The sequence below is a fragment of the Empidonax traillii genome, unplaced genomic scaffold, assembly GCF_003031625.1.
Source record: "Empidonax traillii isolate 1590-97213 ecotype Southwest subspecies unplaced genomic scaffold, ASM303162v1 scaffold958:size599741, whole genome shotgun sequence".
Lineage (NCBI taxonomy): Eukaryota > Metazoa > Chordata > Aves > Passeriformes > Tyrannidae > Empidonax > Empidonax traillii.
Genome location: NW_020956151.1, coordinates 368,350 through 395,284, shown reverse-complemented (window position 1 = coordinate 395,284; position 26,935 = coordinate 368,350). Strand labels below are relative to the sequence as shown.

General features: G+C 46.8%; 1 protein-coding gene across 1 annotated transcript; it reads left to right on the top strand.

Annotated features, from left to right (window-relative positions):
* The first annotated feature begins 5,511 nt into the window (after nt 1–5,511).
* On the top strand, nt 5,512–26,273 carry MYOM3 (myomesin 3). The gene is made up of 36 exons (XM_027903415.1): nt 5,512–5,618; nt 5,759–5,833; nt 6,482–6,641; nt 6,746–6,903; nt 7,788–7,883; nt 8,558–8,646; nt 10,091–10,135; nt 10,276–10,416; nt 10,979–11,140; nt 11,377–11,518; nt 11,607–11,806; nt 11,944–11,997; nt 12,291–12,418; nt 12,961–13,144; nt 13,609–13,783; nt 14,388–14,509; nt 15,120–15,307; nt 15,438–15,564; nt 15,958–16,136; nt 16,210–16,324; nt 16,621–16,777; nt 16,961–17,070; nt 17,566–17,610; nt 17,724–17,860; nt 18,964–19,108; nt 20,092–20,151; nt 20,884–20,951; nt 21,242–21,352; nt 22,079–22,166; nt 22,800–22,838; nt 23,097–23,202; nt 23,950–24,113; nt 24,666–24,702; nt 24,819–24,841; nt 24,932–24,987; nt 25,682–26,273. The coding sequence occupies exons 1-36, from the start codon at nt 5,512–5,514 to the stop codon at nt 25,976–25,978; spliced, it is 4,290 nt and encodes a 1,429-aa protein (XP_027759216.1). The 3' UTR covers nt 25,979–26,273.
* Nucleotides 26,274–26,935: the final 662 nt, after the last annotated feature.

The following is a 26,935-nucleotide window of genomic DNA, read 5'->3' as shown; positions in this document are numbered from 1 at the left end:
TTCCACTGCTGTGGTTAAAAAAAATGCATCTGCTGACATCAGTTTTAGAGGAGAACTGAAAGCATTTATAGGAATAAGCGAGGTTTGAATGGTATGGGGAAGTATTTGCTCGAAGAGCCAAAGGCTGACCAGAAACAAAACTCATCTGTTCTCACTCCAAGTGCCCTGGGGTGTTTTGTGACTCCAGGGAAGCTGAATCTAAAGGCTGAACTCCTCTTGCTTTGGGGTGATTTTGCAAATCAGCCACAGCCTTGTGAGGCAAAGATTTTTGATGATTCAACCCAGGATTAAAGGAGTGACTTTCAGAAACTTTTCCTGGCAAAGGTTCAGCTCTGAACTGCAGGAGCCAGAACTGACAAAACCCCCTGGCCACGTCACGTGAGGCCAAAAGGTCCAGGTGTGGTGAGGAACTGTCCTGGCACAGGCTCTGAAGGGTTTAAATACTTGCAGGGTTTGGGCAGAGACCAGAGGGACATTTCCATCCCTCACTCCTCTTCTCACCATTCGGTCCCAGAGGGTTTGGGGAACGGCCTTTGATCTGTGTCCCGTGCTCTGTGCCCCCAAAAAACCAACACACAGAGAAACTCTGCAGCTCCAGGAGCTGCAGCAGCCCAGCTGGGTTGATTCCAAGGGGTGTGAGACCCCAGGGGGAATATTTCACCCCACTGAAGCCCCCCTGGAGAGGCTTTTAAAGCCACTGATGGCAATCACCTTATTCAGAGTTGCCCGTGGGCTGCATATCTCGTGTCAACAACATTCCCAGCGATGCTGCTCGGGGAATCATCAAATGCCACAATGTCAACATTCTGGCTTGTGTTGTGAAACCCAACCCCCAGCACAGGATCAGTATGGGCAGCCTGGTGTGGAAGGAACAGGGGCTTTGAGGGGGCGTTTGAAGGTGCTGTTAAAAAATCCATCATTCACTATTTTAAAAGCCTTTTCAATTCCATCTGCAGACCCCCCTGCCACAGGGTCTGACCACGTCCAGATTGTGATAAATGTGTCATCTTGGTGGAGGAGAGATGGAAACTGAGGTGCAGAAAGCCTGGGAATGGGTTTTTAGAATGTCTGTAGGCTCCTAAAGATGCAAAGTGTCCCAGAGCTGGAATATCCATCTCTGCCCTCAGGGACCTTAAACACTTCAAGGCTACGCGGCCTCTGACTGCACAGAAGGGCTGTGCATGGCAGGAATGATTCCAGCCCCATCCCATCCTGCCTGTTCCACCCCTCCCAGCAGCAGCTGGGATGGTCAGGGATGACAGGCAAGAGGGACACTCTGAGCTGACTCCAATATTCCCAATTTCCTGCTCTCACCATGGCTTAGTCAATGTTTATCTTTTAGGCCTTGATCTTCTAAGCAGAAGGACATCGGTTCTTGACTCATGAGTGAGCTCTTCAGTTTAACAGGAAGATCAACCCCTCAAAAACTGTTTTATCTCCAGAAAAGCTTGGAGAGAGATGTTGACGTTATCGAACTTTATTGGAGCTGTGCAAGGAATGTGTCACCCCTCCCTCCCTCCCTCACCAACCCGTGCTGACCTCACTGCCTTCAGCTTCACTGCTGTTCAGAACAAGCTGATCCCCCCTGTTTGTGCCCAGCAGCCACTCCAGGACCTCGTTATCTCAGCCTGTCAACATTTTCCAGTCGCACAGCAGGATTTCATCACTGTCTCAAAGGTCTCCCCCGTGCCAGCCACCTGTGCCCAACAACACCCTGTTCCTTGGCTATCTTGGCTCTTGCAGATAACAGTTCTGAGAGCTGTAGATGGTGAATAGGGCAGGGCTCTGCCACAAAGGCTGCGGGTGTGGCCGGGCAGATGTCCCGGCGATGACAGGTGAGCAGTCCCGGCTGTCCCGGGGACATCGGAGTGGCAGGTGGCAGCTGAAACCCTGGAGCAAAGCACTCACTGCTCTTTGTCTTCCCAGCTAAATCTGGGAGCTGGCACTTGCTCTGGCTCCCAAAGGGATCCTCGCCTGGGGGATGGACAAGCTGCAGGCTGAGGTTCCTGCTCTCCCTCCCTCCCTCCCTGTTCCTCATTTCGGTGTTTTTGGAAGGTGCCCTCCCTGCCTGAACGCTGTGGAAAATCACTGATGGGTTTCTAACATCTTAACTCAAGGGACAAATGAAAAGCTCCAAATTCTGGAGGCAGAATGAAGCAGAGTTCAGAGAGTCACAGAATATGCTGAGCTGGGAGGGACGCACAAGGATCATCCAAGTCCAATCCCTGGCCCTGCACTGACACCCCAACAATCCCACCCTGACAGTGTAGCCCAAACCCTCCTGGAGCTCTGGCAGCCTTGGGGCTGTGCCCACTGCCCTGGGGAGCCTGTTCAGTGCCAACCACCCTCTGGGGGAAGAACCTTTCCCTGAGATCCATCCTGACCCTGCCCTGACACAGCTCCAGCCATTCCCTGGATCCTGTCACTGCTCACCAGGCACAAGGGATCAGTGTCTGCTCCTCTCTATAAATATATCTATATAAACCAGATTTGATGTCTTGGCTCTGGCCTGCCTGCAGTGCTCTCAGTGACAGGGCAGTGGTGCAGCAGGACTGCAGCAGCTGCACCTCCTCACCCTGCACAGCATGGAAAATGTCCATGTGGATCTTCCTTCCCCTCAGTCTGAGATAATGCCAGCTGTGAAACACGATTATTAGATGTTTTTAAAAGAAAAAGGTGAACAAAGTGGTCAGCATTTACGCAACAGAGGGTTGATGTGACAAAGATGAAAGTTCTAGTGCTGATCTTGGGTTTCTTCTTCGGGTAGTGAAGCAAACAAGGAAATGGATCCTGCTGATCTGGGCAGGGTGACTCAACCTGGGCCAGAACTGATGGGAGAGTTCATTCCCATAAGGCCCCTGACACCACAAAAAAATATCACCTGCCTCTCACCTGGCTGGGAAGGGTTTATCCTGGATGCTGGAATTGCAAGATTATCTCAAATGAATGGAAAACCAGCAGGAAAAAACAGATACCACCATGGGCAGCTGGATACCCAAACTCACCCTCCATTGAGGCACCAAGCCTTCAATTGGCTGTAAAAAGGAAAATAAACAGTCACAGCTGACCAAAAACTTAAGAGCTGCTGTAGCTCCTGGTCTAGTTACACACTGACAAGGCTTGCCTGGAGTTGCCATTCACTACAGAGATGCCAAAGCCAATAATTTCCCTCTCTCACCCAGCAAAGTTACCCCGAGGGAAATCCCTGGGGGAGGTTAAAATGCTCGTCATTCGGTTTGGGTGTGCTTTGTGAGCTTCCAACAACCCAACCCTGTGAATTTTGGAGGCACCTGCCTGCCCTCCCATCATCTGGCAAAAAGGGAAAAACTGGCCTGATTTGGAGGGAGTTTGGGAGTCCTTGGCACTGCGGTGACCACGCAGGAGCTCCCCATTGTCCCGGGGAGGGCAGGGCACGAGGCTAAATTTGACTCCAGGATGGGCACTCCAACATGGGGAACATTCTTTTGGGGAGAGTCATTCTCAGTGTCATCAACAGGGAGAAGGGGAAGCCTCCTTTGTCCTTTCTCTTGCCTGAGGACAGGAGCTCTCAGCAGAGTCTTCACTGGGTGAGTCTGGTTTATCTGTAAATAAGCTGCTGTTTGTTGTGTGATTTTTAGAAGACCTTCAGAGCAGCATCAGTTATTCTTTCTTCATGACAGCTTTGTCTGAGTTGCACTTCAGAAATAGGCTGTGCTTTGTCATTGTATCTGCTTTAAAGTGTCATTGCTGCTTTTCTGTTCTGTTTTCTTTCCTGGTCTGTTTAGAAAATAATATTGACTTGAATGGAAAAGTGTAGGTTTTAGCAGATCAGAACTCGGTATCTTTACGCAGATTGTAAAGCACTGAAATTTGTCCAGGGAAAAGTAAAAATAAAACATTATCTAGTAAAAATGATTCTGGATCAGTAATTATTTGTGAACATGGACACAAAGATCTGATACCCAGGACGACAGGAGTCATTCTGCAGCTGAATCTCCTGAAGAGACCAATATGCCATGCAATCACAAAGATATTCTCCCATAAAAACCCGTTTTATTTTCACTTTCTAACCCAAAAATTCTTTGTTTCTTCCAAAGTTAACATCTACTAAGGAAATATTATCGTGTTAATTCCTTCTTTTCTTTTTCGTGTTGGGATATTTGCCAGGATAATTGTGCTTTTCCAGCCAACTGTGCTTTTCTGTGGACTCTTTATAAATTTATTTACAGAAAATCAACAGAAAATCGTACAAGTTAAGAAAGAAAAAAAAAAAGGCATGAAAAAATCATCCCAGTGAAAGCTGAGGGGTCTGTATTTTTTACAGAGCTCGGATTAGAAAGCAGCAAAGCCGAAATCGGGGGCGAGGGGGGGGGGCGGAATTTGCCAAGGGAAAATCTCAGTCATGGAACATGAGCTCGGGAAAGATTTACAGGCACGTTTGAACCAGTTTTATTCGTCAACAATTGCATTTGTGAAGCTGCTCTCCCACAGCAACCCCAGCTCTTAGAACTTGTAAACCTGCACAGTTTAAGGTTTGGGCTGTGGGGGTTTGAATGGATTGCAGGGAGAGGGAGATAAGGAGGGAGAGGCTGTTAAAATTTACTTCAGTTTAATGCCCACCCCTCAGTCAGAGCCCCAAAGCAGCGAGCTGGGGGTTCCCAGGGCAGGGGAGGCAGCAGAGCCAGGGATGGGAGGGAGTCAAGAGTGCCGGTGTTTGCTCCCAAATTTCACCTGTGGGAGCAGGATCTCCCTGGGAAGCTCCTCTGGTCACTCCCTGGGAAAATCCTGCTCTTTGCTGAGCAGGTCCTTTGCTCCAACATTCTGAGGGATGCTGTTTTCTCCATGGTTTATCAGCCTTTCTCTAAGAGCTGAGAAGTAACAGCTGATTTCTCGGGATGCAACCAAAGGACTGGAGAAAGCGTTTTCCTCCCAAAGTGCTGAACTGGAACTGTTCCCATCAGCAGCCTGGGAATAGGGAATTGCATTGGCTGAAGGAGTGCTCTGTCTCAGCAGCTGGAACTGGCTGAGCATCCTGGGCTGGTTGAAGATGTCCCTGCCCATGGAGGAGGGGGGGGAACGAGATGGGCTTTAAGGTTCCTTCCAGCCCAAACCATTCCATGATTCCTGCACAGCAGCCTGTGTGCTTGGCTCAGCAGCATTGCCCTGGCACCCTCAGGCAGGGTCAGGTGTGATCACAGGCTGTTTGCACTCACAGCTACCCCTGCAATAGTTTCCAGCCTGAAAATCTGCTTGTTTCCTAAACTTTTCCTCCACATCTCACTGTCTGCTGTTCCATATCTTATTTTGTCCCTAATCTTCCATGTCCCTCTGGTCTCCCTCTCATGATGCTCCTCACTTGTCTGCCTGCTATCTTGGGGGTCTGATCTAATGGAACTCCCTGGGAGAGAATATCCACCAGATTTAGAGCACAGGATCAGTCCTGGGGAAACAAATCCCTCCACGAAGTGCTGCCTGCTGACTGTTCTGTTATTCTGTTCCAGCAAAAAAAAAGTTCATTTCTGACTTCCCAACATGGGATCCCGAACCTTCTTCCACCACAGAGAGGAGGAGCAGAAGGAGGAGAGAAAACACAGCTTGCAAATGAGCTCCACAACCAGGAGGAAAAAGTTCAAAACCAGGTGAGCCCCTGAGCTGGGGACAGGTCGAGTCAACTGGGCCCAGGCAGGACTTTCTGCACATCCACAGGTTTGCTGAGTTTTGAGTTTATGAACTTATGGAATCTTGTCTGGGTTCTCTCACATGTGTCTGCCTCGGGAAGTGAGGAAGAAGAGACTTTCAGCCTTTCAGAGCTGTCGATAGCGGCTGCCCTCGCCTTGGTCTCCGAACTCCCCAAGTAAGTCAGCAGTCATGGTGACTCAGATGTAACCACTGCAGGGCTCACACTTTGCTTCCAAACAAAATAAATTGGAAAAAGAGCAGGTTCAGTTGGAAGGTTCTTCCTTTAAAAACACCAAGGCCTCAACTAAAATGCAGGCAATGAAGTGATAGTGCCTTGGCACCTGTGATGATGAGGGACATTGCCCTGCTCACAAGCAAAGGATTAAGAGAAAAGCAGATTTCAAAGGAATAAGTGGAAAATACAGTTGGGTTGATAAATTAAGGGTAACAGATAGGACTCTCCCTCTTTCCTGGAAAATCTTGGCATTGATCCTGCTGTCCATCCTTCTGTGGTGGCTGAACAACCAACATCCTCCCTCCCTTCACTGCATGTCCCAGTTTCATGCCTGGGATTAAAAGTGGTCAGGCAGGTCCCTGTCTTGTAGCAGATGGGAGTCTGATCTCTCATGATAATGCTGCTGGTTCCAGTGAGGGATAACTGCCTGACATCCATACCCACACTGCAATCAGCTGGTGTTCCTGTCCTTAACACTTCTGATTTAACCAAAAATACTATAAACAACACCCCCCAAAAAAAAGACCAAAACAAAATAAAAAGCATTATCCTGACTTCTGCGCTGCCTTTTACCATCCTGTGTTCCAGGGACCACAAGATAAGAAGGGAAGCCGACATCCTAGAGCTGGAACAGAGGGGGCAGAAGAGGATTGGGTTTGGGAACGACATGGAACGGTTCGAGGAGGAGGTGATTCGGAACTGCCGGCTGCTGCGCGTGAGAGCCGACAGGAAAGGACTGAGGAGGAAGGTCAGCTCAGACACCTCTGCTGGGGACAAAAACACCACCAGGGTTAAAATCACGGCCAACAGCAGCACTCTGGAGTGCCTTTATGTGGTGTCTCCTTGTCACAGGCCGTGGAAAAGGCACGTGTGGAGAAGGAGTACATCGAGCTGCGCTCAGGGAGGCCCCCCATGTTCTGGATCCCCCTCAGGGCACACGCAGTGTGGGAGAGGATGGATGTGAAGTTGGCCTGTACCATCCTGGGCTCTCCATCACCGCAGGTCACTTGGTAGGTCAGTCCCAGCAATGACCCCCGTGTGGGGACGGTCTGTGCATTCCAGGGAGCAGCCAGAGGAATAACATCCATTTACTAGCAGAGAGAAGGAAGGGGGAGCTTCAGAGGTCACAGGAAACACTCTCAGTTCTCCAGCTCCGCTGTGAGGACATGGAGTACTCAGTGGGCCTGGAAGCAGGATCTTCTTCAGCACTAAACCACCTCACACACACACACCTTCAAGGCCTGGCTGCCCTGGGCACCATCAGAGTTTCAGCCTTAAAATGCTGTTGCTTCTACACTTGGTAAAACACAACACAAGTCTCGCATTTACTCACTTTGAGTATTTGCCAGCCACGGGGAAGGAGTGTTAAGTTCTGGGCCTGACTGCAGCCCACACCATAACAGAGAGAGATGGAAATAGAGGAAAGATCAGCCCAGAAAACAATTTGCAAAGCGTACTTTGATCAGTCTGTCAAAGCGATCCACCCTTCCCTCCCCTGGAAGGTTTAATTAGGCAAACATTTGGGTTACTAATGACCTCGTAGGCAGGGAGCTCCCCATGTCCTGTGTCCTTCCAGAAGGGCCTCTTTGAATTATTCAAAGAGCCAAGAGAATGTGAGCCTCCCACAGATCCCCAAGGAACACAGAGAAGAGACATCTGCAAACTCCCTCCCACGGCCCGCAGAGCAGGGAATGTTAAGCCAAGGCCAAGCTGCCACACCAGCATCCCTAGGGAAGGGGCAAGCAGGACTAGGGAGGGGATCTAGGTCAGCTGCAAGGCTGTTATGGGTTGAAGTGGGAGACCTGTAAAAGAGGGAGTTGTGTCTACTCCTCTTTTCTGTTCTGTGTTTGACACAGGTAGACTCCTAACAGCACGTTTGGTTGTGTTCAACCAGGTATAAAAACGGAGTCCCCATCGACCTCCGCCTGGCCCCAGCAGGGAAATACAAGATAAAAAACAAATTTGGGATGCTGACCCTGCACATCAGCAGGTAATGTGTGTGCCCTTGGCTGAGCTGGGTTTTTTTCAGTTGAAGAAGAGCTGCTCTGCCAAAACTCCCAGTTTGTGGATGATAAACCATAAAAGGTAATTTTTCTGGAATCTGACCTTGCCTGACTTCAGGGGGCTGTGTTTGAGCTAAACCTGTGCCAGTCTCAACAGCAGTTCATAAAACAGCAGTTCATTAAAAAAAAAAAAATCTTAAAAAAAATTAAAATTTAGAGCCTTATGTTATCTCTCCTCCTCTTTTTTAGGCATCACCAACATTTTCTCCTTCAGGGTCAGGCCATGCAGGTGAAGCACTTCACAAGCAGGCACAGCCATGTGATTTAGGATGGATCAATGTAATCAGAAAGACATGAATTCAACTCTGTGAATTAAACATGTGATAGACACACGCATATCTTCAGTGGAATCAAGTGTTCCACAGGTCTTTTGCTTGCCCAGTACTTGAAATGTTTTGCTTCTGGGCACCAAGAGAAAAAAAATCGACCACAAATTATTAGGAATCCATGTTATTGAAAGGAAAAGCAGCTTCTGGATGAAAAGCAAATATCACCTTTTAATTTCTGGGATTAAAGGGGAAGCCCTTTGAATCTGTCCTGTGAAATATGAGCAATAACTGACAGCTAAAAAGGAGGGGAAATGTGTTTGGCTTTTTTCCAGATGCTCCATGGAAGATTCTGCCGAATACAGCGTGCAAGTGAAGAACCAGCACGGCGAGGCTTATTCCTTTGCTACGGTGCTGGTCAGGAGTAAGTACAGAATACGTTCCTTCAAACTTTCAGATTCTGTAGAATCTTCAAAATACTTGCATATATTATATTTTCACTCTGGAAAAACGCACTGTTGACAGGAGAGAAGAACTCCTCTCGTCTGTTAGTGAGGAGAAAGCACAACTGGCTAAAATAATCTAGGCTGCCACTAATATACATGTGCATGGCTGATAGAACAGCTTCTCTTCCTCAGTCACTTCTGGACTCAGCCAAAATCTTTCAGATTCCAGACGGACACAGCTGTCCCTGGGTTAAAACTGAACTAAATTTAGGCCCTTTTTTTTTTTTTTTTTCTTCTGGACTGCTATGAAACAGCCACCCAGTTAAATACACAACAACCCTAACAAAGATTGCTGTGTTTCTGGAGATAAGCAAGAAACTGGTTCCCGAGACCTGTGGCTTTCAGAGAGACCACAGAAAGCCCTGGATGGGATGGTTTTCCTCACCTCCAAGTGCCTGATCCACCTGTGCCCTCCCCAGGCTTTCCAAACCCCTCGCAGAGATTTCTGCCTGTGTTTGTGGTGAGGAGCCCACTCTGCTCCCTCTCCCGGGATTTCTCGTGCCAGCCCAGTAACACGAGTCTTCCTCTTGCTCTTTGCATCGAACAGGCTGAAAATAGAGGCTCCAGCAAGGTTTTGATCCTGCCTGCCCTGCAGACATTCCCCGTGCCCCGGGCAGGCTGATGGCATCTCTGCCCCCAACCCCACAGTGTCTGCAATGCCCTCGATGCCAGGGGAGGCTCTCTGAGGTTCCACTTCCCCTAAAGACCTGAGGTTCTCCCAGGAACCTCGGATGAGGCTCTGCTTTGTCTCCCATGCTTCATGTTTCTTTCCTCCTCAGCTGTTAACGCTCAGCCTCGCGTTTCGCTCGTCAGTGAGCTCAGCTCCTGCCAAACCTCAGTCACTGGGAGAACAGGAGGTGTTTTATGGGCATTTCTGGTGACTTGGATTTCAGCTCCAGATAATTCACTTTGTGATGTGGTGCCAACAGGCCAGAGCAGGTGGAGTGGGCCAACACCCACCTGTGATGCCTCCAAAGAACCCACAGCTCTTGAAACAAGTGATTTGGGATCACACTTCCCTCAGCTCCAGGGATTACCTCGGTGTATCAGAAGAAACGTCCTTGCTTTTGGTTAAATCTTGGTTTTCAAGAATCCCACGTCACCCTCTGGGAACGCTGGTTCAACCCAGGGGTTTGCTTTTACCCGAATTTTTGTTTTGTTTGCTTTTAACTTGCCTTGTGCAGCTCTAAAAGGCAGAAGCCAAATGTGAAAAACCCTCCTTAGCCAGGAATAACTTTGAAGGTTCACACCGAGGGCTGGTTCAAGGGAAAAAACAGTTTGCTGAGCATCACTGGCTGTTTTTGAGGAGAAGATAAACACTGGCACGAGATTTGCTAAATGTATTTTCTTCTTGTCTTATAGAATATTATGGCAAGGAGTCGGGATTCGATTCAGAAATATACAAAAGTGAGTAAATCACTGATGTCATTGTTATTTACTTTTATAGCCTGAAGCAACTTGATTCTTTTTTTTCTTCCTGAGCCAGAGCTTTTCCCATTAGCCTGACTGCACGTGCCAAGTTGCTGACTTTTACTCTTATTCCGTAGGATCCCTCTTGGCCAGAGAGGCAGACTTTGCTTTTCCAATGAAACCCTTATTTTCAAGAGAAAAGGAGCCTTTCACCCTCTCCTGTTACTTCTCCTCTGATTTACTTGACCACCAACGAGACATCACCTGGTTCAGAGATGGTTTGTAGGCAACACCTAAGTTTATACGTATTTACCTCTAAGAATATACCGTTGGAATTTGTAGCTGGGATTGAATGTTCACAGAAAAGAATCAAAATTCAGGGTTCCTGAACTGCTCTCAAGCTACAGACTCCACTATTTAATTTACGTTTTTTCCACATTTGTAAAGGACGATACCACCAAAATGTTTTGGAGGTAATGACATTCCTGCCCACGGGAATAATTTAAGAGCCTTGGTCCTATACAGAGAAAGCACCAAGTGTTTGAAAAGTGGGAAAAGAAAACTTTTGGCATACTCAGCTGGCAGTCAGGGATTTCCACCTTGGCCAAGCTGGTGATCTTTGTCTGCTGTTAAGTTTTGGAAAGCAGCAGCAATGCAGCGAGACTGATTCCAGTTGGATCAGTCCATGACTGTAACTCGGAGGCACAAGAACAACACCGGGAATGTCTCACCCCCCTCACCTCTCTCTGTGGGTTTTGCTGCTTTGTTTTTTCTTTTGTGATGCCACTCCTAACCAGCCAGTGCAGGTGGAGTCCCTGTACCTCTTCTGGCACTCCACAGGTGAGTTGCTGCAGGATTCCGAACACCAGGAGCTGAAGTGCCGGGAGCGAGAGGCTTCCCTGACGGTGCCCTGCGCTCACAAAGAGGATGAGGGGTTCTACACCGTCCGTGTCCCCTCGCTGGATGGGCACAAAGAACAGACCACTTATGTGTTTGTCAGAGGTACACACGGAGCAACAAAACCCCCTCCCATAAATACCTTGGAATTCCTGGCCTCGCGCGTGAGAAAGCAGCTCCCGATTTTGGGCGTGGGCGCAGTTATGAAAATGAGCAAATGTTATGCTCAGTAGTGGTTTAGAAAACGGGGCTTGCATCAGTGGGATGTAGGTCTTTACTGAATGAAAGTTTTGGGGGAGAAAAGAGCAGAGAGTAACCACCATCCCTCGGGGTTCCCACAGACGCTGCAGCAGAAACTGCCGGTGCTCCTGGATCCCCACTCAGCGTGAAATGCCACGATGTGAACAAAGATTGCTTGATCCTCTCCTGGGTGGCACCCAGTGATGATGGAGGAAGTCCAGTCCTGGGGTACCTTATTGAAAGGTAAGTTATTCACCTTTGAGCTAAAAAAACTCGTTGTACTGTTGGGGAAATACCCTAAAGGAGCTCCCCGGGCTGTGTTTCGTTCCAGGTGTGTTGCTGGCTCAGAGGACTGGGTCCCATGCAATGCCCAGCCTGTGAAAACCTGCAGGTGCCCTGTCCTGGGCCTTGCTGAGGGGCACACGTACCAGTTCCGGGTGAAGGCTGTCAATAAAGTGGGCATCAGTCACCCCTCAAAAGCCAGTGATCCCGTTACAACACGTGACCCCAGCAGGGACAAGAGAGTGACAGGTTTGTACAAAATCAGGAACAATTTCTCCTCAAGTACAAAGGGAGGCTGCAGCTGTAACTGAGGGCAGGAACTGCATTCTATCTTTCTTCCCAACATCTCCTCAGAGGGGATAACACTGCCCTGTTTGGCATTGCAGTTATTCCATATGACGGAGGCAGGACGATAGAAATCTCCAAGGATGAGCTGGAAGGTAAGTTCCAGTTTCCCCTGAGCCTTTCCCTCAGAGAGGAATGATTGTTCTGCAACAAGGAGATCTGTAACAACATGACTGGAGGAAAGACACTCTGGGAGATACCATAATAAGCTGCACAAGGATCAGAACTATCCCCAAAACTATCTTGGTTTACCTCTGTGTCCCCCCAAAGGGTTTGTCCCCTCCTGTATATTGATGAATCCTAATTTAGAGTGGGAAAACAGAAGCCACTGTAAAAGAACTTTCTTTTCCTGCCACATTATCACTAAAGCCTTTCTGCCTTCCTGTAGGACACATTAAAATTCCACTGCCACCCACCAATGTTCATGCAACTGAGGTCAGAGAAGATTACGTGGCTCTGGCCTGGGATGAACCAGATCCAAGAGGCAGAGAGCCCCTGAGTTATTATGTGGAAAAGGTAAGAAAACAGCATCACCTAGAAGGGGAACTGCAGAGCAGAACCATTCCTTCCACAGCCTCAAAGGTGGCTGGTTCAGCCCCCTTCCTGCTCCTCAGGGCACCTCATCCTGCCTCTGCCACCCATTCCAGGACTAATCATTAACAGAGAATAAACAAACAACTTTGACACCACAGAACAGTGGCAGAATTTTAACAGGGTGCCCCAAAGGGTGGAAAAGCTGGGAAAAACTGCACAGCCCTTCACTTTCCTGTTCCCCACTAATCATTCTGCTGGTTAATTTGGTACCTTCTCCCAGTCTCCTCTCACACATCCTCATTTCTCACCCGCTGCACCCACCACTTCTGCTGCAAAGGGGCCCTCTTGTTGCCATGGGAGAAAAGTTTGGGTCTATCAACAAGAAATCCATCATTTACGGGTTTGGTTTGCGGTGCTGGTTGGTCGGGTGGGGTTTTTTTCACACCCCTTTCCTGCAGAGACCAGCTTTGTTTTATGCCTGAAGTTGCAACCCGAGCGGTGAATCCTCCCCTTCCCTGTTACAGTCGATTGCAGGCAGCGACTGCTGGCAAATGGTTAATGTGGATGTGGCAGTTCATTCCCCAAGATTTGCACTCTTTGATCTCGCTGAAGGAAGATCCTACCGTTTCCGCGTGCGATCCGTCAACAAATTCGGAATCAGCGAGCCCTCCCTGCCCAGCCCGCCTGTGACTGCTGGAGCCAAGCTGGGTGATTATTTCATTACTCTGCTCTGAAATTAACGGGGGGGGGTGGGATGTCCCCTGCCCACCCAGCAGTTGCTTTGATATAAGGAAACCTCTCAAAGCCTTTAAACCCTCGTTTAATTGCTTTGCAGCTGGTCAGGGCGGTGGAAATACAAACCAAGCAGCGAGGGGGGGAATTACATTTAATAAAACAGAAACAGTTGAAGCCTGTGTTTGATCCCAGTAAGCTGGCAGCAGGGTGTGAGGGGGGTGGCACAGACCAGTGTGGAAGAATGACACGAGGCAGCAGCAGCCTGTTTGGGGGGGGTTCAGGTGGGACAGGAGCCTCTGCAGCGCTGCTGTGGTTTGTTTTGCTCCTGGACTCAGCTGATGACAGTAAGAGGTGCAAAGGCTCGTGTTTGGTGTTTTTTAAATTACAGATTTTAACCTTCCCTATTTTTCTCTTTTTTTTTTCTCTCTTTTTTTTAGCTCCTCTGCCTCCACCATCTCAGGTTTTAGCTTTCAGAGACACCAAGACATCTGTTGTTCTGCAGTGGGATAAGCCAAAGGATGGTCTGGAGCCCCTTGGGTATTACATCTACTGCAGGGAGACTGGGACAGAGGAGTGGCAAACTGTCAACAACAAGCCTGTGACGTGCAATGAGTGAGTTCAGCTCTGCTGCTCCACTTAGAGGTGACAGGGCCCAACCTTGATTCTTCTGGTTCTGGCTGGAGTTCATATTTCAGATAAAAAAAAGACCTTCCTTCAGTCCCCACACACAGGCTCACCCACACACACAAACACCAAGTCGTACCTGAGGAATCAGGAGTGCTCAAAGCCTCACTTTTACACCCAAAACCAGGCTGACAGCAAAGTCTGGGTGTTCTTCTCACACTGGGGCTGTGCAGGTACACACACCTTGGGGCACCAGCAGAACCACATTCCATTTTTTCGCTTGTTTTCCAGTCGAGTAATTGGTGTCACTCACATGTAGGATGTAGAGTCCCTCTCTCGCTGTGGGTGGGGTCACACAAAGTCCATTAAAAAGCCCTGTTTATTCCCCTGACAATTCCAGCCAGCAGAGTGATTCCTCTCCACCTGTTCCATACCCACTGTCTGATTTATTGGGTGACACTTTTAATAAGTAATGGCAAACAATGATTTTGTAAGAACAAAGCCTTATTAATAATGTATCGCTGTCTGTTCTAAGCACTGTTTGCTTGTACTTTGCACAGTCAAACACAAACATATTAATTTACTCTCCCAGATTTACTGTTCCTGGGCTGCAGCCTGGAAAAGAATATGTCTTTTGTGTGAAGTCTGTCAGTGAGGCAGGACTGAGTGAGAGTTCCCCACCAACAGATCCCATCGTTGTCAGGCCGGCGATCGGTGAGTGATGACACAACCTGTGCACAAACACCCCGAAATTAAATCCCTCAAACCCCCACCTATCACACACATCTATTGCTGCATGTAATGGTGGTAATGTTTGAGAAGTAAAGCAACAGAGAACTGTTGTACCCTGAAGCTTCTGCCATCAACTACATTTGCCATGGGTGGGCAGAGTTAATTAATGAGCATCTCGACTTAGCAATGTGTTACATTTCCAGTATTAACTTGGCTCTGCTACAGGTGACCATTTTAGGTGCTCAGTCATGCTGTGTCCTGAAATCGTCACTGGGAATTTCTCAGGGCAATTACAAAATCCTGCTGGCCACATCAGCCAGGATCTGCCCCTCCACGTTCCTCATTTTATTGATCCCCTCCTTTCCCCTTCTCTGCCACACAATCCATAAGAAACTTCCTGAGACACATCCATGCCTTTTGCTATGACTCTCAGATGAGAGCCTGGCCATCTCGCAATGCAGGATTTAGGGAACCTTCCCAGGAACAGAACCCCACGGGCACACTGAGATCTCCTCAGTGGTTCCTCCCTACACCTCGACTTCTTTTCCCAAGCCCTGCACCGAACAATTCCCTGCTCTCTCTCTTTGCTCAGCTTGCCCATCAGCCCCACGGGGCTTTGTCCTCCTGCACTGCGGGAAGACCACCATGACCATCGGCTGGAAGGCCCCGAAGCGCAAAGGAGGGACGAAGATCCTGGGCTATTTCCTCGACCAGCACGACGGCTCCGAGCGGGACTGGCACGGGGTCAACATTCAGCCCATTCCTCAGCGAGTTTGCACGGTATCCATCTCAGCTGTGAGCCTGGGCTGCTCCAGGCACAGCTTTGCTCTAGTTCCAGCCTGGAATTCTCCTCTGAGCCTCCCTGGAGCAGCAGGGCTGCCCTACCAGTGATTTCCCTCCCCACCCCCAGGTGAGCAGACTGGAGGAGGGTCACCTGTACCAGTTCCGTGCCCGTGCCATGAACCTGGCCGGAGTCGGGGAAGTGTCTGAGCCCAGCGACCTGTTCAGGTGTGAGGAGTGGACGATGCCACAGCCAGGTATCTCTCATTTATGTGTTCTGAGTTGGGAGGGACCCACAGGGATCATCGAGTCCAACTCGTAAGTGGATGGCCCCTACAAATCCTCCACAGAATTGTCGCCAGGTGTATCAGTTATCTCCTCACTCTGCCATGAATCCAAGGGGCTTCTGAACACCCCAGATCTGTGTAAAGGTTTCCTGCCAGCACAGGAAAGCACACAGACATTTCCAAGGATGTCCTGATAGCAGAGTATTATTCCTGCACTACACAGATACAGCACCCAGCTATTTTTAACAATATTTCTTCCAGAGAATGAAGAGTCTGGATATAAAAACTCTTCGTGACCCCAACCCCAGCGTGCACCCAGCTGCAGTTTTGGAATGCCTGACAGCCTCCCTTTTGCCTGCACAGGCCCCCCTTACGATGTGAGGTGCACTGAAGTGAGGGACTCATCCCTGCAGCTCCACTGGGAAGCACCACTGTACACGGGAGCAGGTCCAGTGACAGGGTATTACGTGGACATGTGTGAAGAAGGCTCCGAGGAATGGAGACAGATAAACAAACAGCCCGTAGCCACAACCCACATGAAGGTCTGTAAACACTCCCAGTATCCAAGTGCTTCTCAGCTGGCCTCTCATTAATTCCTGGCGATGTTTCCTGCAGGTTTCAGGCCTGGAGACAGGGAAATGCTATGTTTTCCAAGTCAGAGCAGTGAACAAGGCTGGAATTGGACCCCCTTCGCTCCCCTCGGATCCTGTGGTGGCCAAAACCAGACCTGGTATGAAACTAAAAGTGATGAGGTTGTGTGAGTCTGTAAGTACAATGATGATTCCAGTGAAAAGTTGCCTTATGATGCATCAGCTGCTTGTTTCAGAGCAAGAAAGATCCCCCAGCCCAAATAAAGATCAGCAAATCAAACTGCCCAAATTGATTTACTCCAGCTGCACACTCTGTGATTTGTTTCTTTGTCCTGTTGTGGTTTGTTTGGTTGGTTTTTTTGAGTTAGATGTGCAGAAGCTCAGCCCTGATCTGCTTTGGTGAGGAATGTTCTGTGGGTTTTTTTTGCTCACACAGGCACAAATGAAATCGAACTTGGGGTGGACGAGGAGGGTTTCATTTATATGGCTTTTGAAGCTCCTGAAAAGAATGAATCCTCTGAATTCATCTGGTCAAAGGACTATGAAGGACCACCAGATCCTGACAGAGTTGAGACTGAAGAGAAAGGCAATAGGTGAGTATGTAAAGCACACTGAGAAAACTAATCGTGGACTGCTGAACAAAGAACACGTTAAACACTTAGAAAAACATGAAGCCAAAGGTTTCCCTCTCCTTTCCCTGATTCCCGGCTCTGGTGTCCACGAAATGCACTGTTCAGTGCAGCAATAATTTTTGTTAATGTCCTTTTTAATTCCAGATCCAAGCTCATACTGAAAGAGCCCTCAGAAAAGGATCTGGGTGTCTATTCCGTGGAGGTCACGGATGTAGATGACGACATCTCTGCCAGCTGCACTCTAACAAAAGAAGGTAAAAAACTACTCATTGCCAACAACAGACCCCTAGTGTGCCCTAATTTTCTAATATTAGGTGTCTAGAGGAAAATTTCTTGTAGAGGAATAGTAAGTGACTAATGCCACTTAATGATAGTGGCATCATTAGGAAGATGTTTCCCATTCCTTGAAGGCTCAAGGGCAGTTTCTTTTACAGTGCCCTAAGGAAAGATTCCATGGTCCTGGAAAGTCGTTTTTCCATTGCAGTTCAGATTTCACAGCTACACCATCACAGGGATTTAAAACTTCTTTAACACGCTCCTTGCATTGATACAACCAACATTTTATTCAGACGCAATTAAGAATTATCTTCACATTAAGAATTATCTTATTAAGAATTATCTTCCCGTTATCAAGTATTTTATACTTCTTCTTGGCAAAATTCATTGACAAATTAAATTAAAGGGGTACAGTTAATTTATTTTGGCCTAGCTGTACGTATTTAAATGACCTTTTAATCTTTGCCTTTCAGACCTGGACAAGCTGCTGAAACGGAGCCACGAAATCAGGAACCCACGTAAGTGGAAGGCACCACACCCACCTGTCCAGACTGGGAAAGGGGAACCCTGGCAGAGCCAAATCCTGTGGTTTGCCTGGCACTCAAGCTGCGTGGTTCTCTCTGTTTGCCAGTGATCAAGCTGATATCTGGCTGGAACGTCGATGTGCTGGAGAAAGGAGAAGTGAGGCTGTGGCTGGAGGTGGAGAAGCTGTCCCCAAAGGCTGAGCTGCACCTCGTCTTCAACGACAAGGAGCTCAAAAGCACTCCAGTGGGTTTTCATTTTTAAATGGAATTTAAAGGAATGCTTAAAGGAATTCCATCTCTTGGAATGAGAGGGGATATTTTTCTCCTGCTTTCCCCAGCTTTCCACCACTGTCCGTGTGAACTAAAGACAGACAGACCTCACGGGTTCTAGAAGCAGATGGAAGTGATTTATCTGCCAGTGTGAGGCACTGGAAATAGCCCTGCCTGGTGTGTCACAACCCCCTGAGACACCCAGAAAAATGCTCAGGCCTCCTCCTTGTCTTCCCATATCAAGTTAATATTAAAACATTTACCAAGTATTTGGAATGACAGGACCAGAGGGGAGAACAGTTGAGAATGAGGCACAATGTAAATCACCAACCTGTCAGCTCAGTGGCAATGCCAAGACATCAGCAGAACAAAGGAGCAGCCCCAAAGCAGTTCAGAGCTGTCAGTGCCCTGTTTGGGGGGGGTTTAAAACAACATCTAACAAGTTTATCTAAGGTTTTGTCTCTTCTAGGAACTGTCTCTTCCCCGCTGGAGGGCTGACATGTTTACACACAATTAAAAGTGTTTGTCAGGTTCTCTGTAAGGATAATATTTGCTCGGAGCAAACAGGGCAGCGAGGCAGAATGATGACATTTGTGCTCAAGCACCTGGCAGTTTCGGGGTGTCTGTGGAGGAGGAGGTTCAGCAGCACCTGCAGGAGGGTGGAAGCAATTCATAATGGCCAAATATGCAATTACCTGTCAGGGATTTTAATTATTGTGACGCTTCCACGATGCTAAAAATCCGGTGAGCTGAAAGGTGCACAATTATCCAGCCAGGAGGAACGGGTTGTGTTTGTTAGGTGGTTTTAACAAAAAACTTTCTCCCAGAGGAAAGCTCTGCTGGGAGCAATTCTACCATTCCTACACATGTAAATAAATAATAATAGCTGAATCCCACGGGATGGACCAGCAGAGTGCACTGGATTCATTAAGTAAGAAGAGGGAATTTTATAAAGATACAGATACAAAATGACTGGAAAGGTGTTCTAGAAGATGCTGTGCCAGGATCTGACCTTGGAGCAGTTCTGCTGGGGGAAATCCCTTCAGTTTATCTGTAATTTTTTTTTTCATTTTACAGACACACAAGATAAACTTTGTCAAGGAGAAAGGTCTCGTGGAGCTGATAATCCAGGATTTCTGTGCAGATGATAAAGGGATGTACACAGCCCAGCTGCAGGATGGGAAAGCCAAGAATCAGTTCACCCTGGTTCTTGTGGATGAATGTAAGTGGAAATTCGGGATCAAATATAGACTGCCATGCTCAGTGGAAACTTTGTGAGGCACTCGAGGCCCCAGAGTATTTCCAGCAGTTCCAATGGCACACTGGGAATGGGGAGAGCAAAATACTTATTTTAGCACGCATTTAGAGCCCAGGAATCATTTAGGAAATTACCTGAGTTCCTCTTCAACAAAAAATTGAAGCTTTTGTTCTTATAAATATGATAAAAAACAGTGGAATGCTTAGCTATTTCTTTCAGATGTTTCACATATTCTCTTGCCATGGCAAACTGTGCCTTGGCAGCAAACTGTGTGATGTGTTATTTAGTACATGCACTCGTTTATCTCAGGACAGGATCAGGTTGAAAATTCAGTATATTCAACAGCTGGTTGATGGCATTGAATGCAATAAAGAAACCAGTGTCATCTGCACTCCAGGACGACACGAAACACGCAGGGTCCTTGGACATGCAGCACAGAGAGCCTTTGAAAATGAATTAAAAATAGAAAGTAACAAGATTGCCATTCAAATCCTTCCCCCATCGAGTGCCCATCTCCAGTTTCAGCTCCTGCATTTTGCCTCCGAGCGACCTTGTAAAGCTTCCAAGGTTTTTGAGTGGAAAATGTCTAGAAAATGTCAGATCTCCTTGAGCCCTGGAGAGAAACAGGCAGTTCCCCAGAGCGATTCAGCACATGCTGCGTTCAGGATATACAATAAATTCCATGAGTTGTGCTCCAAAAGTGCCCATTTCTCTTTGCTGCCGATGAACAACGAGGCAGAGAAGCTGGGCTTGTCCAAAACTCCACAAATTCCACGTTCTCTGCCTTCTGTGTTTGTTGCTTTTTCAACATTATTATTTCAGGGGGGTGTGAGAGAATGAGGTGAATGGTGCATAAACAAATATCCCAGCTCTGAGACCACCTTTTGGGAGCAGAAATTCCCAACAAATTGTGGTTTTTGTTGACTTTGTCCATTGTTGTCCTGTAGGTTTTGCTAAAGTTGCAGAGGAGGCCGACGCCAAACGGAGGGAATGGAAGAGAAAGCAGGGTAAGACAAACCAGAGGTTCATCACTTGCCAGAATTATGTCAAAAGGGCAACAAAACCCAACCAAATCTATTTCCCCGAGTGCTCTACATATTTTTCTTTATCATCTTTTTAAACACATTATTTGAGCTGATTGCCATGCTGGGATAATCCTCCTTATTTTCAAATACTTTGCCCTGCCCTTAAAAAAAAAAAAAAAAAATCAAAATAATTTATTCAAATAACTTTAGCCAAACTATCCAGGATTCTTAGTATGGATCTGCTGGGTTGGTGCCGTAACATTTTTGAATTCTGAAAACTGTCCAGTCTATATATGTAATAATGAATAATATGAAAAAAAAATGTAATTAAGATCCACTTCTGGAGGAAACAGGATTCTCTAGCTAAGTTTATAAAGCTCCTTGCGTTCCACTTTCATTCTATCCCTCGTTTTATATTCACGAATAGAGAAGTTCCTAAAACAAATTCAGAGAAAAAACTGCTAAATTGGAAAGATTATTGCCTTCCAGCAGGGATAAAAATATTCACTTAATAACGACGGTGATAACACATTAGACCAGAGGTCCAGTTTGCTGGCTGGGGGTAATTAGTGTGGGATGAAAGCGTATTTAATTTCTCCCAATTTCCCCTCCCCATTCCACGCAGAGCACTGCGGGAATCCGGCACTAGGTGGAGGCATTTCTGCAGGAAAGGCATCGCTAAAGACATTTTTTTTTTTTTTTTCTCTTTTCCAGGTCCACATTTCATCGAGAACTTGAGGTGGGAGGTCACGGAGGGCTGCGAGGTTCTCCTGACCTGCAAGGTACTCACAGCCTGGGGTGCAACTGCTGGGGCTGAACTCCTTTAGCTCTCAATTTTAGGTGTGAATTTTAAGAGGGTGTGAACTGTTCATCCAAATGCTTTGTTGCCAACCAGTGAAAGGAAGGAGATGGTGTATTTTGGGCAGGAATTTTAATAAAGAAGGGGGTGGGCTTCCTAAAATTCTGGAGCAATTCTCTGATTGTAAGTGAAGTTTTCTATTAGAAGGTTGGCCAGGAATTGAGAATTACAATGCATTTGGGATGCTGACATCTAAATTTTGACTTCAAACAGGCAACAAACCTGAGGAAGGACACCAAGTTCCAGTGGTTCTTCCAGCAGAAGGCACGAGCAGGTGGTGTGTTTGATCCACAGACTGGAGCAGGAACTCTCTGCATTAAAAAGGTGAAAACCATCAAATGACTCACAGGCTTTGGAGATCCCATGAAAATGCAAAAAAAAAAAAATAGGGGTTGATCTTATTCATATTCCATGTGTTTTGGGTAGAGAAGAAGATTTTTAGTGTTGAGTTTTAGTAGAAAATGTCCCTGCTCATGGCACGAGGTTGGAATTAAAGGATCTTTCAGGTCCCTTCCAGCCCAAAGCAGTCTCTGATTTTATGATTCTAGTGAGAAATAAGATGTTTTTAACAGTGAGTGGTGGCTGTTCGAAGTTCAACACATCCTGAGAGGCTAAAAAGAACCCGAGGGTTTTTCTGATCAGCACTGGCTGCCTGTTCTGGAGATGAACTTTAGTGCCATTAAAAAAAAAAGAGTTACTGAGCTCCTCACAGAATGAACTGAATGCAACTTTATGGTTTGGTTTAAGCCATGGAGAGGGCCAGAGGAGCTGACATAACCCCCCCCCTTGTAATCTGAACTGCCTCACAGAAGGTACAGCTGAACAAAGGGACGTGGTGGTGCAGCCTCTGTGTGGCTCCTTCCAATCTTGCTGGGCTTTGATTTTATTTTAATCATTTCAAACAGCCAAATCACCTCGAGAAAACGACAAGAAGAAAATCTCAGCTTTTCCCAAGCCCGTTTCAACGATGTGGGAAATTCCTGTGGGAGGGGTGTTGTTTGGCTTTGGGGTTTGTTTCTCTTTATGGGTGTTTGCACATGTCTTTGGTAGGTGACCAAAGCAGATGAAGGCCAGTACAAAGCAGTTGTTTCAGACCAGCGAGGAGAGGACTGCACCCAACTGGATCTCACTAAAGGAGGTAAAAGAACCCTGCATCACACAATAATACACACCCACAGCCCTGCCTAGGGTCAGTTTTGGATTTAAAACCAAATTTCACCAGCTTTCTACGACGCTGTTAATTACCACAGTACTTTTATAGGGATTCAAAGCTGCATTAAAAATTCACCGGTCGAATTTAAAGGGTTTCCTGATCTCCATCATAATGTCATTTACATCTGCAGCCATTTCTCCAGCTTGGGCTGCACTATAAATTCTGTCAAGCACCACAGTTAAAAGCTCAGGGATTTTTCAGGCCCTTCAGAAACTCAGCATCAATCAGAAGATTCTGCTTTCCAAGATGAAATCCTACCCCGACATCTGGAATCCCTCATTTAAACCTGATCCATAAATCTCCTTTCTGGGAGGCAGCTGGTTGCACATGTTGAATGTTAAGGAAGATAGGAGCATCTAAATTTAGTAAGAAATGCCCAGCATCTAAAAATAAATGAATCAGTGGCAAAAACTCCATTCCCAGTGAGCTCTGCAAGAGAAAAAGGCAACAAATAACTCATGGATACAAAACATCCTAAACACGGTGAAATAAAGCTGGTAGATCAGATGAGATTTGATAAATATTCTATTTATAGACATTTAAATCTTTGTCTTTCAGCCTTTGAAGAGCTTCTCAAGGAGCTGTGCAGGATCAGTGGTACGTCCTGAGTGACAACAGAAGGGGAGGAAGGGGGAGGTGTCCCAGTCAGAGCAAACTGCCCTGGAGCTGGCCCTGGGTTTGGATCGATTAAAACACCACCCACTCTCCTAAAAGCTCCAGGGTCTCCAAGAGGCAGAATCCCACCCTGCCCTCAGCTAGCCAGGCTCTCCACAGGGAAACGTTAACGTGTTCCTCGGGGCTTTGTTGGTGTGACGCCTCAAACTGAGCGTTCTTGAAAGTCCTCCTGAATTTCAGCTCTCTCTGCTGCACCCCTGAAAATCCAGCCCACCGAGGAAGGCATCCAGATCTACACTGACGTGAAGTATTTCACAGACTACATGAGAACAACCTGGTATCACAAGTGAGTCCCCAGAAAACATTTGCCAAGCTGTTCCTCGTAACGGTTTATCCGAGATTAAACATCTGTTTTTAAGGCAACTGTAGCTTTGTCTGAGTAAGGGCTGAAAACCACGATTCACTCTCATCCTGCAACGTGTTTTGGAACTCCAGCATGGGCAGTCTCGTTGTTTTTATCTTGGCACTGCAGGAATGTTTATAAGGGATTATCTTTCCCAGAATAATAATGATGCCCTTATGAGACTGCTCAGTTACAGCCTCCTTGGTCACAGACAGGTGGTTTTTTTTCCAAACACTTTATTTCTACTACTTTTTCCCCTAAACCACTCTATATAACAAATATTCCCAAACATTATAAAATTCTTCCCAAACACTGGCTAATTTAGCTTCATGTCTTCATAAATGGAGAGATGGTGTTTTATTAGACACCACCTACACACATATATAAGGAGGCCAATTTTTAATAATGTTTAAGGGCTAAATGCTTGCAAATATTCAACGTGTAAATGCTATTTAATTTCCTAAATAAGGTCTTTTTTTTTTTGAGTTTGTAAAGCTTTGGCAAACTGCCTCAAAGCACAGTTAGAAGCCCCATGGGATTTTCACGATTGACTAGATACAAAACTCTCCCTGAAATGAATCCTGACTCGCACGCTCCCCACCAGCACAGTCCTGAAAAAAAGAAAAAAAAAGTTAATGCTCTAATTTATCCAGCTCTACTAAATACTAATGAAGTGATGTGTTTACTTAGGGATAAACAGCTGGAAAGCCGTGACAGGATGAAAGCTGGGAGCACCATGAATCGGATCTGGCTCCACATCCTCAACCCCACGGATGCCGATAAGGGAAAATACACCCTGGAGTTATTCGATGGGAACAGCTCCCACAAACTGTCAACAGACCTGTCTGGGCAAGGTGAGCTGAGCCAAAGCATCCCAGGAGTGAGAAATACCCCAGCTGGGCTTTCCAGGAGTCCTCCAAAGCCAGGGCAGGGATTCCTCCCTCCTTTGTCTGAGCTGGGACAGCACGTGGTGGAACTGGGGTTAAGAAGGACAGGGAAGTGCCCACAGAAGCCAGGTGGAGAAGGGAATTGGGCAGGATTTGAAGCCTTTGAAGAGCTCTGTCCCACTGTAAGGCACTGCTGGGGAAGGGGTGAGCAAGAGGGGCAGATGCTCCTGGGATGTGTCCGATGCCCTTGGCCGGCAGAGCTTCCAGGTGGAATCCTGGAACGGAGAACTTGCAGGTTTACAAACACTTTTCCAAACTGTTGGAGATTTTTCCACCTCCCCTCCCCCCTGAACTTCTCTTTGGAAAGGTCCCAGTATAGAAATAGAGCCATAATTCCCTAAGGCAGGCACAGACACCCTCTAGATGATAATTACATTTATCTCTGTGATCCCTTATGTTAAATTCACTGAGTCAAACAAAACAAACAGCAACTTTCCCTGAAACCTTTCCTTCTTGCAGCCTTTGAAGACGCCCTGGCTGAGCACAGAAGGCTAAAGTAAGTTCCTGCCTAAATGTTTTCACAGCTAAATCTATTTTTGAGTGTCATTCCTCTCAACTTGAGAATATAATGGCTAATAAATAAACCCACAATCATTTTCTCCCACTTTGCAGGGAAGCAGCAATAGCAGAAAAGCGTAAGTAAATTAATTTCTTCCCTTCGCTTAAACAAAACCAAGTGGTTTGCTGATAAGAGAAACTAAAAGGTCGTGTTTGTTCGCTCCCAGGTCGTGCCAGAGTTGTTCAAGGTCTGCCAGATGTTGCCACCATCATGGAGGATAAGGTAATATTGAGTAACTTCGTTAATTGGCCCTTGCACAGACACAGAAGAGTCACTGCTGGGGAGGAAAACTGCTTGTTTTCCCCTCCTCCACATTGCCAGCAGCTTTTCTGAGCTCCTGCATTTGCCAGGGGTGGGAAGTGGGACCCCCCCCTCCCAGCTCATTTTCACAGCCAGATCCTTTCTGTTGTCTCCCCATTTCACAGGGTTAGACTTTTAAGGCCTTTATATGCTGGCCCTGATTTTTCCCTTCACACCAACTCCCTGTTTACATTTCTGAGTCACGTTCCCCTTTACACAGGCAGAACAAAAATCCTGTACAATAACTGCAAATTCATCATGTGCCTATTTAAGTGTCACTTTACAGCACAAGAAAGCTGTAAAAAGGCAGTAGCACAAATATAAGTGGATTCAGGCAGGTTAATCCTGATTATACCAGAGGATATCACGAAAAGGAGTGGCAGTCTGGTAATGCCACCTCTTGAGAATGTGAGGAGTGATTTTTATTTTTCTTGATTTCTTTTTGCTGTTTAAAAGACGTGTGGATGTGGCTTCTGGGGACGTGGTTTAGCGGTGGGTTAAGGGTTGGACTCGACGGTCCTAAAGATCTTTTCCAACCCAAACGGTTGGGATTCCCTGAGCTGAATTTCCTTGCACATTTGTAACTTCAGAATCCGTTCCTCCTGTTTTACAACAGACCCTGTGCTTGACTTGCTGCGTTTCTGGAGACCCTTACCCAGAAATCACCTGGTTCAAAAACGAGAAGGTCATCGTGTTCAAGGACCGATACAAGATGGATGTGAAGGGCTCAGTGGTCACAATCACCATAGAGAAGGTCTGCAATGAAGACACAGGGAAATACAGCATCTACGTCAAGAATAAATACGGGTCTGAAACGGGGCAGGTCACCATCAGCGTCTATAAACACGGGGAGATCCCGGTAGGAACGGAGCAGGAAATCCCAGCTGGGATCACGATGAGGAAGCCTAAATGAATTAGTGAATTTTGTCCCCTTGAATTTAAAAGGAATTTAACTGCTCTGGGTTCCTTTCAGTGTCTCTGCCCTTTTAAAATTCAGTCTCGTGCCTCTACGTTTGTTTTAGTAATTTTTCAGTGGTTTTATTTTGGTAGTTGAACTCTGTGTGGGAAATGCAAGGGGATTCATCCATGAGAACCAGACTTTTGGTGGAGGTTTCTTTGTATGAAATCACTCGGTGTTATGGATGATCTTGTGGCTGACAAATGCTTACGTGTGTGTTATTAAACTTCAACCCTTGGTGAACATCTCAGCACTGCTGTTGAGTATCTCCATGATGAAATCAGTCAGTGTAAGTGTGGGAAGTCAGGACACGTTCCACCCCTAAAAATGGCCTTATTCCCTAGCACTGCTTCATCCTTGCTGCTCAGGGATTCTAGCTTGTAAATGTAACTACAGAACTGGCTCTTCACGTGTGAATTTTCTTTCAAATTTACGAAAAGAGAGGTTGAGAATTTCTAAGAAAAACTTCGGTGTTGGTTTTCTATTTAAATAGAATTACTGACAGGTACGAACTCAGAGAGGTCACCCACCCCTGGGATATGCAGGCTCTGTTTGAATTACGCAATATAATTGTAAGACACATAATCTAATGAATTCCTTCCAAAATCAACACTCTTGCCTGCACAGACAGCAAGGAATATCACTGGAGGGCTGTAACGAGTGAGAATTCCTGGTGCAATTGATGAGAAGAAAAATAAGACATCCTATCTACCTCCTGCATTCACTCTCCAAGCAATGTGCCATGTTTTATTTTACCTTTTATCCCCTGTGTACGCAGTGCTTATGAAAAACCAGCAACAATAAACTGAATTTAATTCAGATTTAGATGCACATTACTGACATCTACTGGATAAAGTCATAACTGATGTCCCACTCCAGCATGATTTTCCCTGACCTCCAGCAATTGGAGAC

Bases quoted from the DNA above. Each gene is read 5' to 3' on its own strand.
- MYOM3 (XM_027903415.1), top strand. From the start codon at position 5,512: ATGGGATCCCGAACCTTCTTCCACCACAGAGAGGAGGAGCAGAAGGAG. The intron at 17,071-17,565 runs GTAAAAAACTAC...TTTGCCTTTCAG, and splicing joins CTGCACTCTAACAAAAGAAG to ACCTGGACAAGCTGCTGAAA. The intron at 20,952-21,241 runs GTACTCACAGCC...GACTTCAAACAG, and splicing joins AGGTTCTCCTGACCTGCAAG to GCAACAAACCTGAGGAAGGA.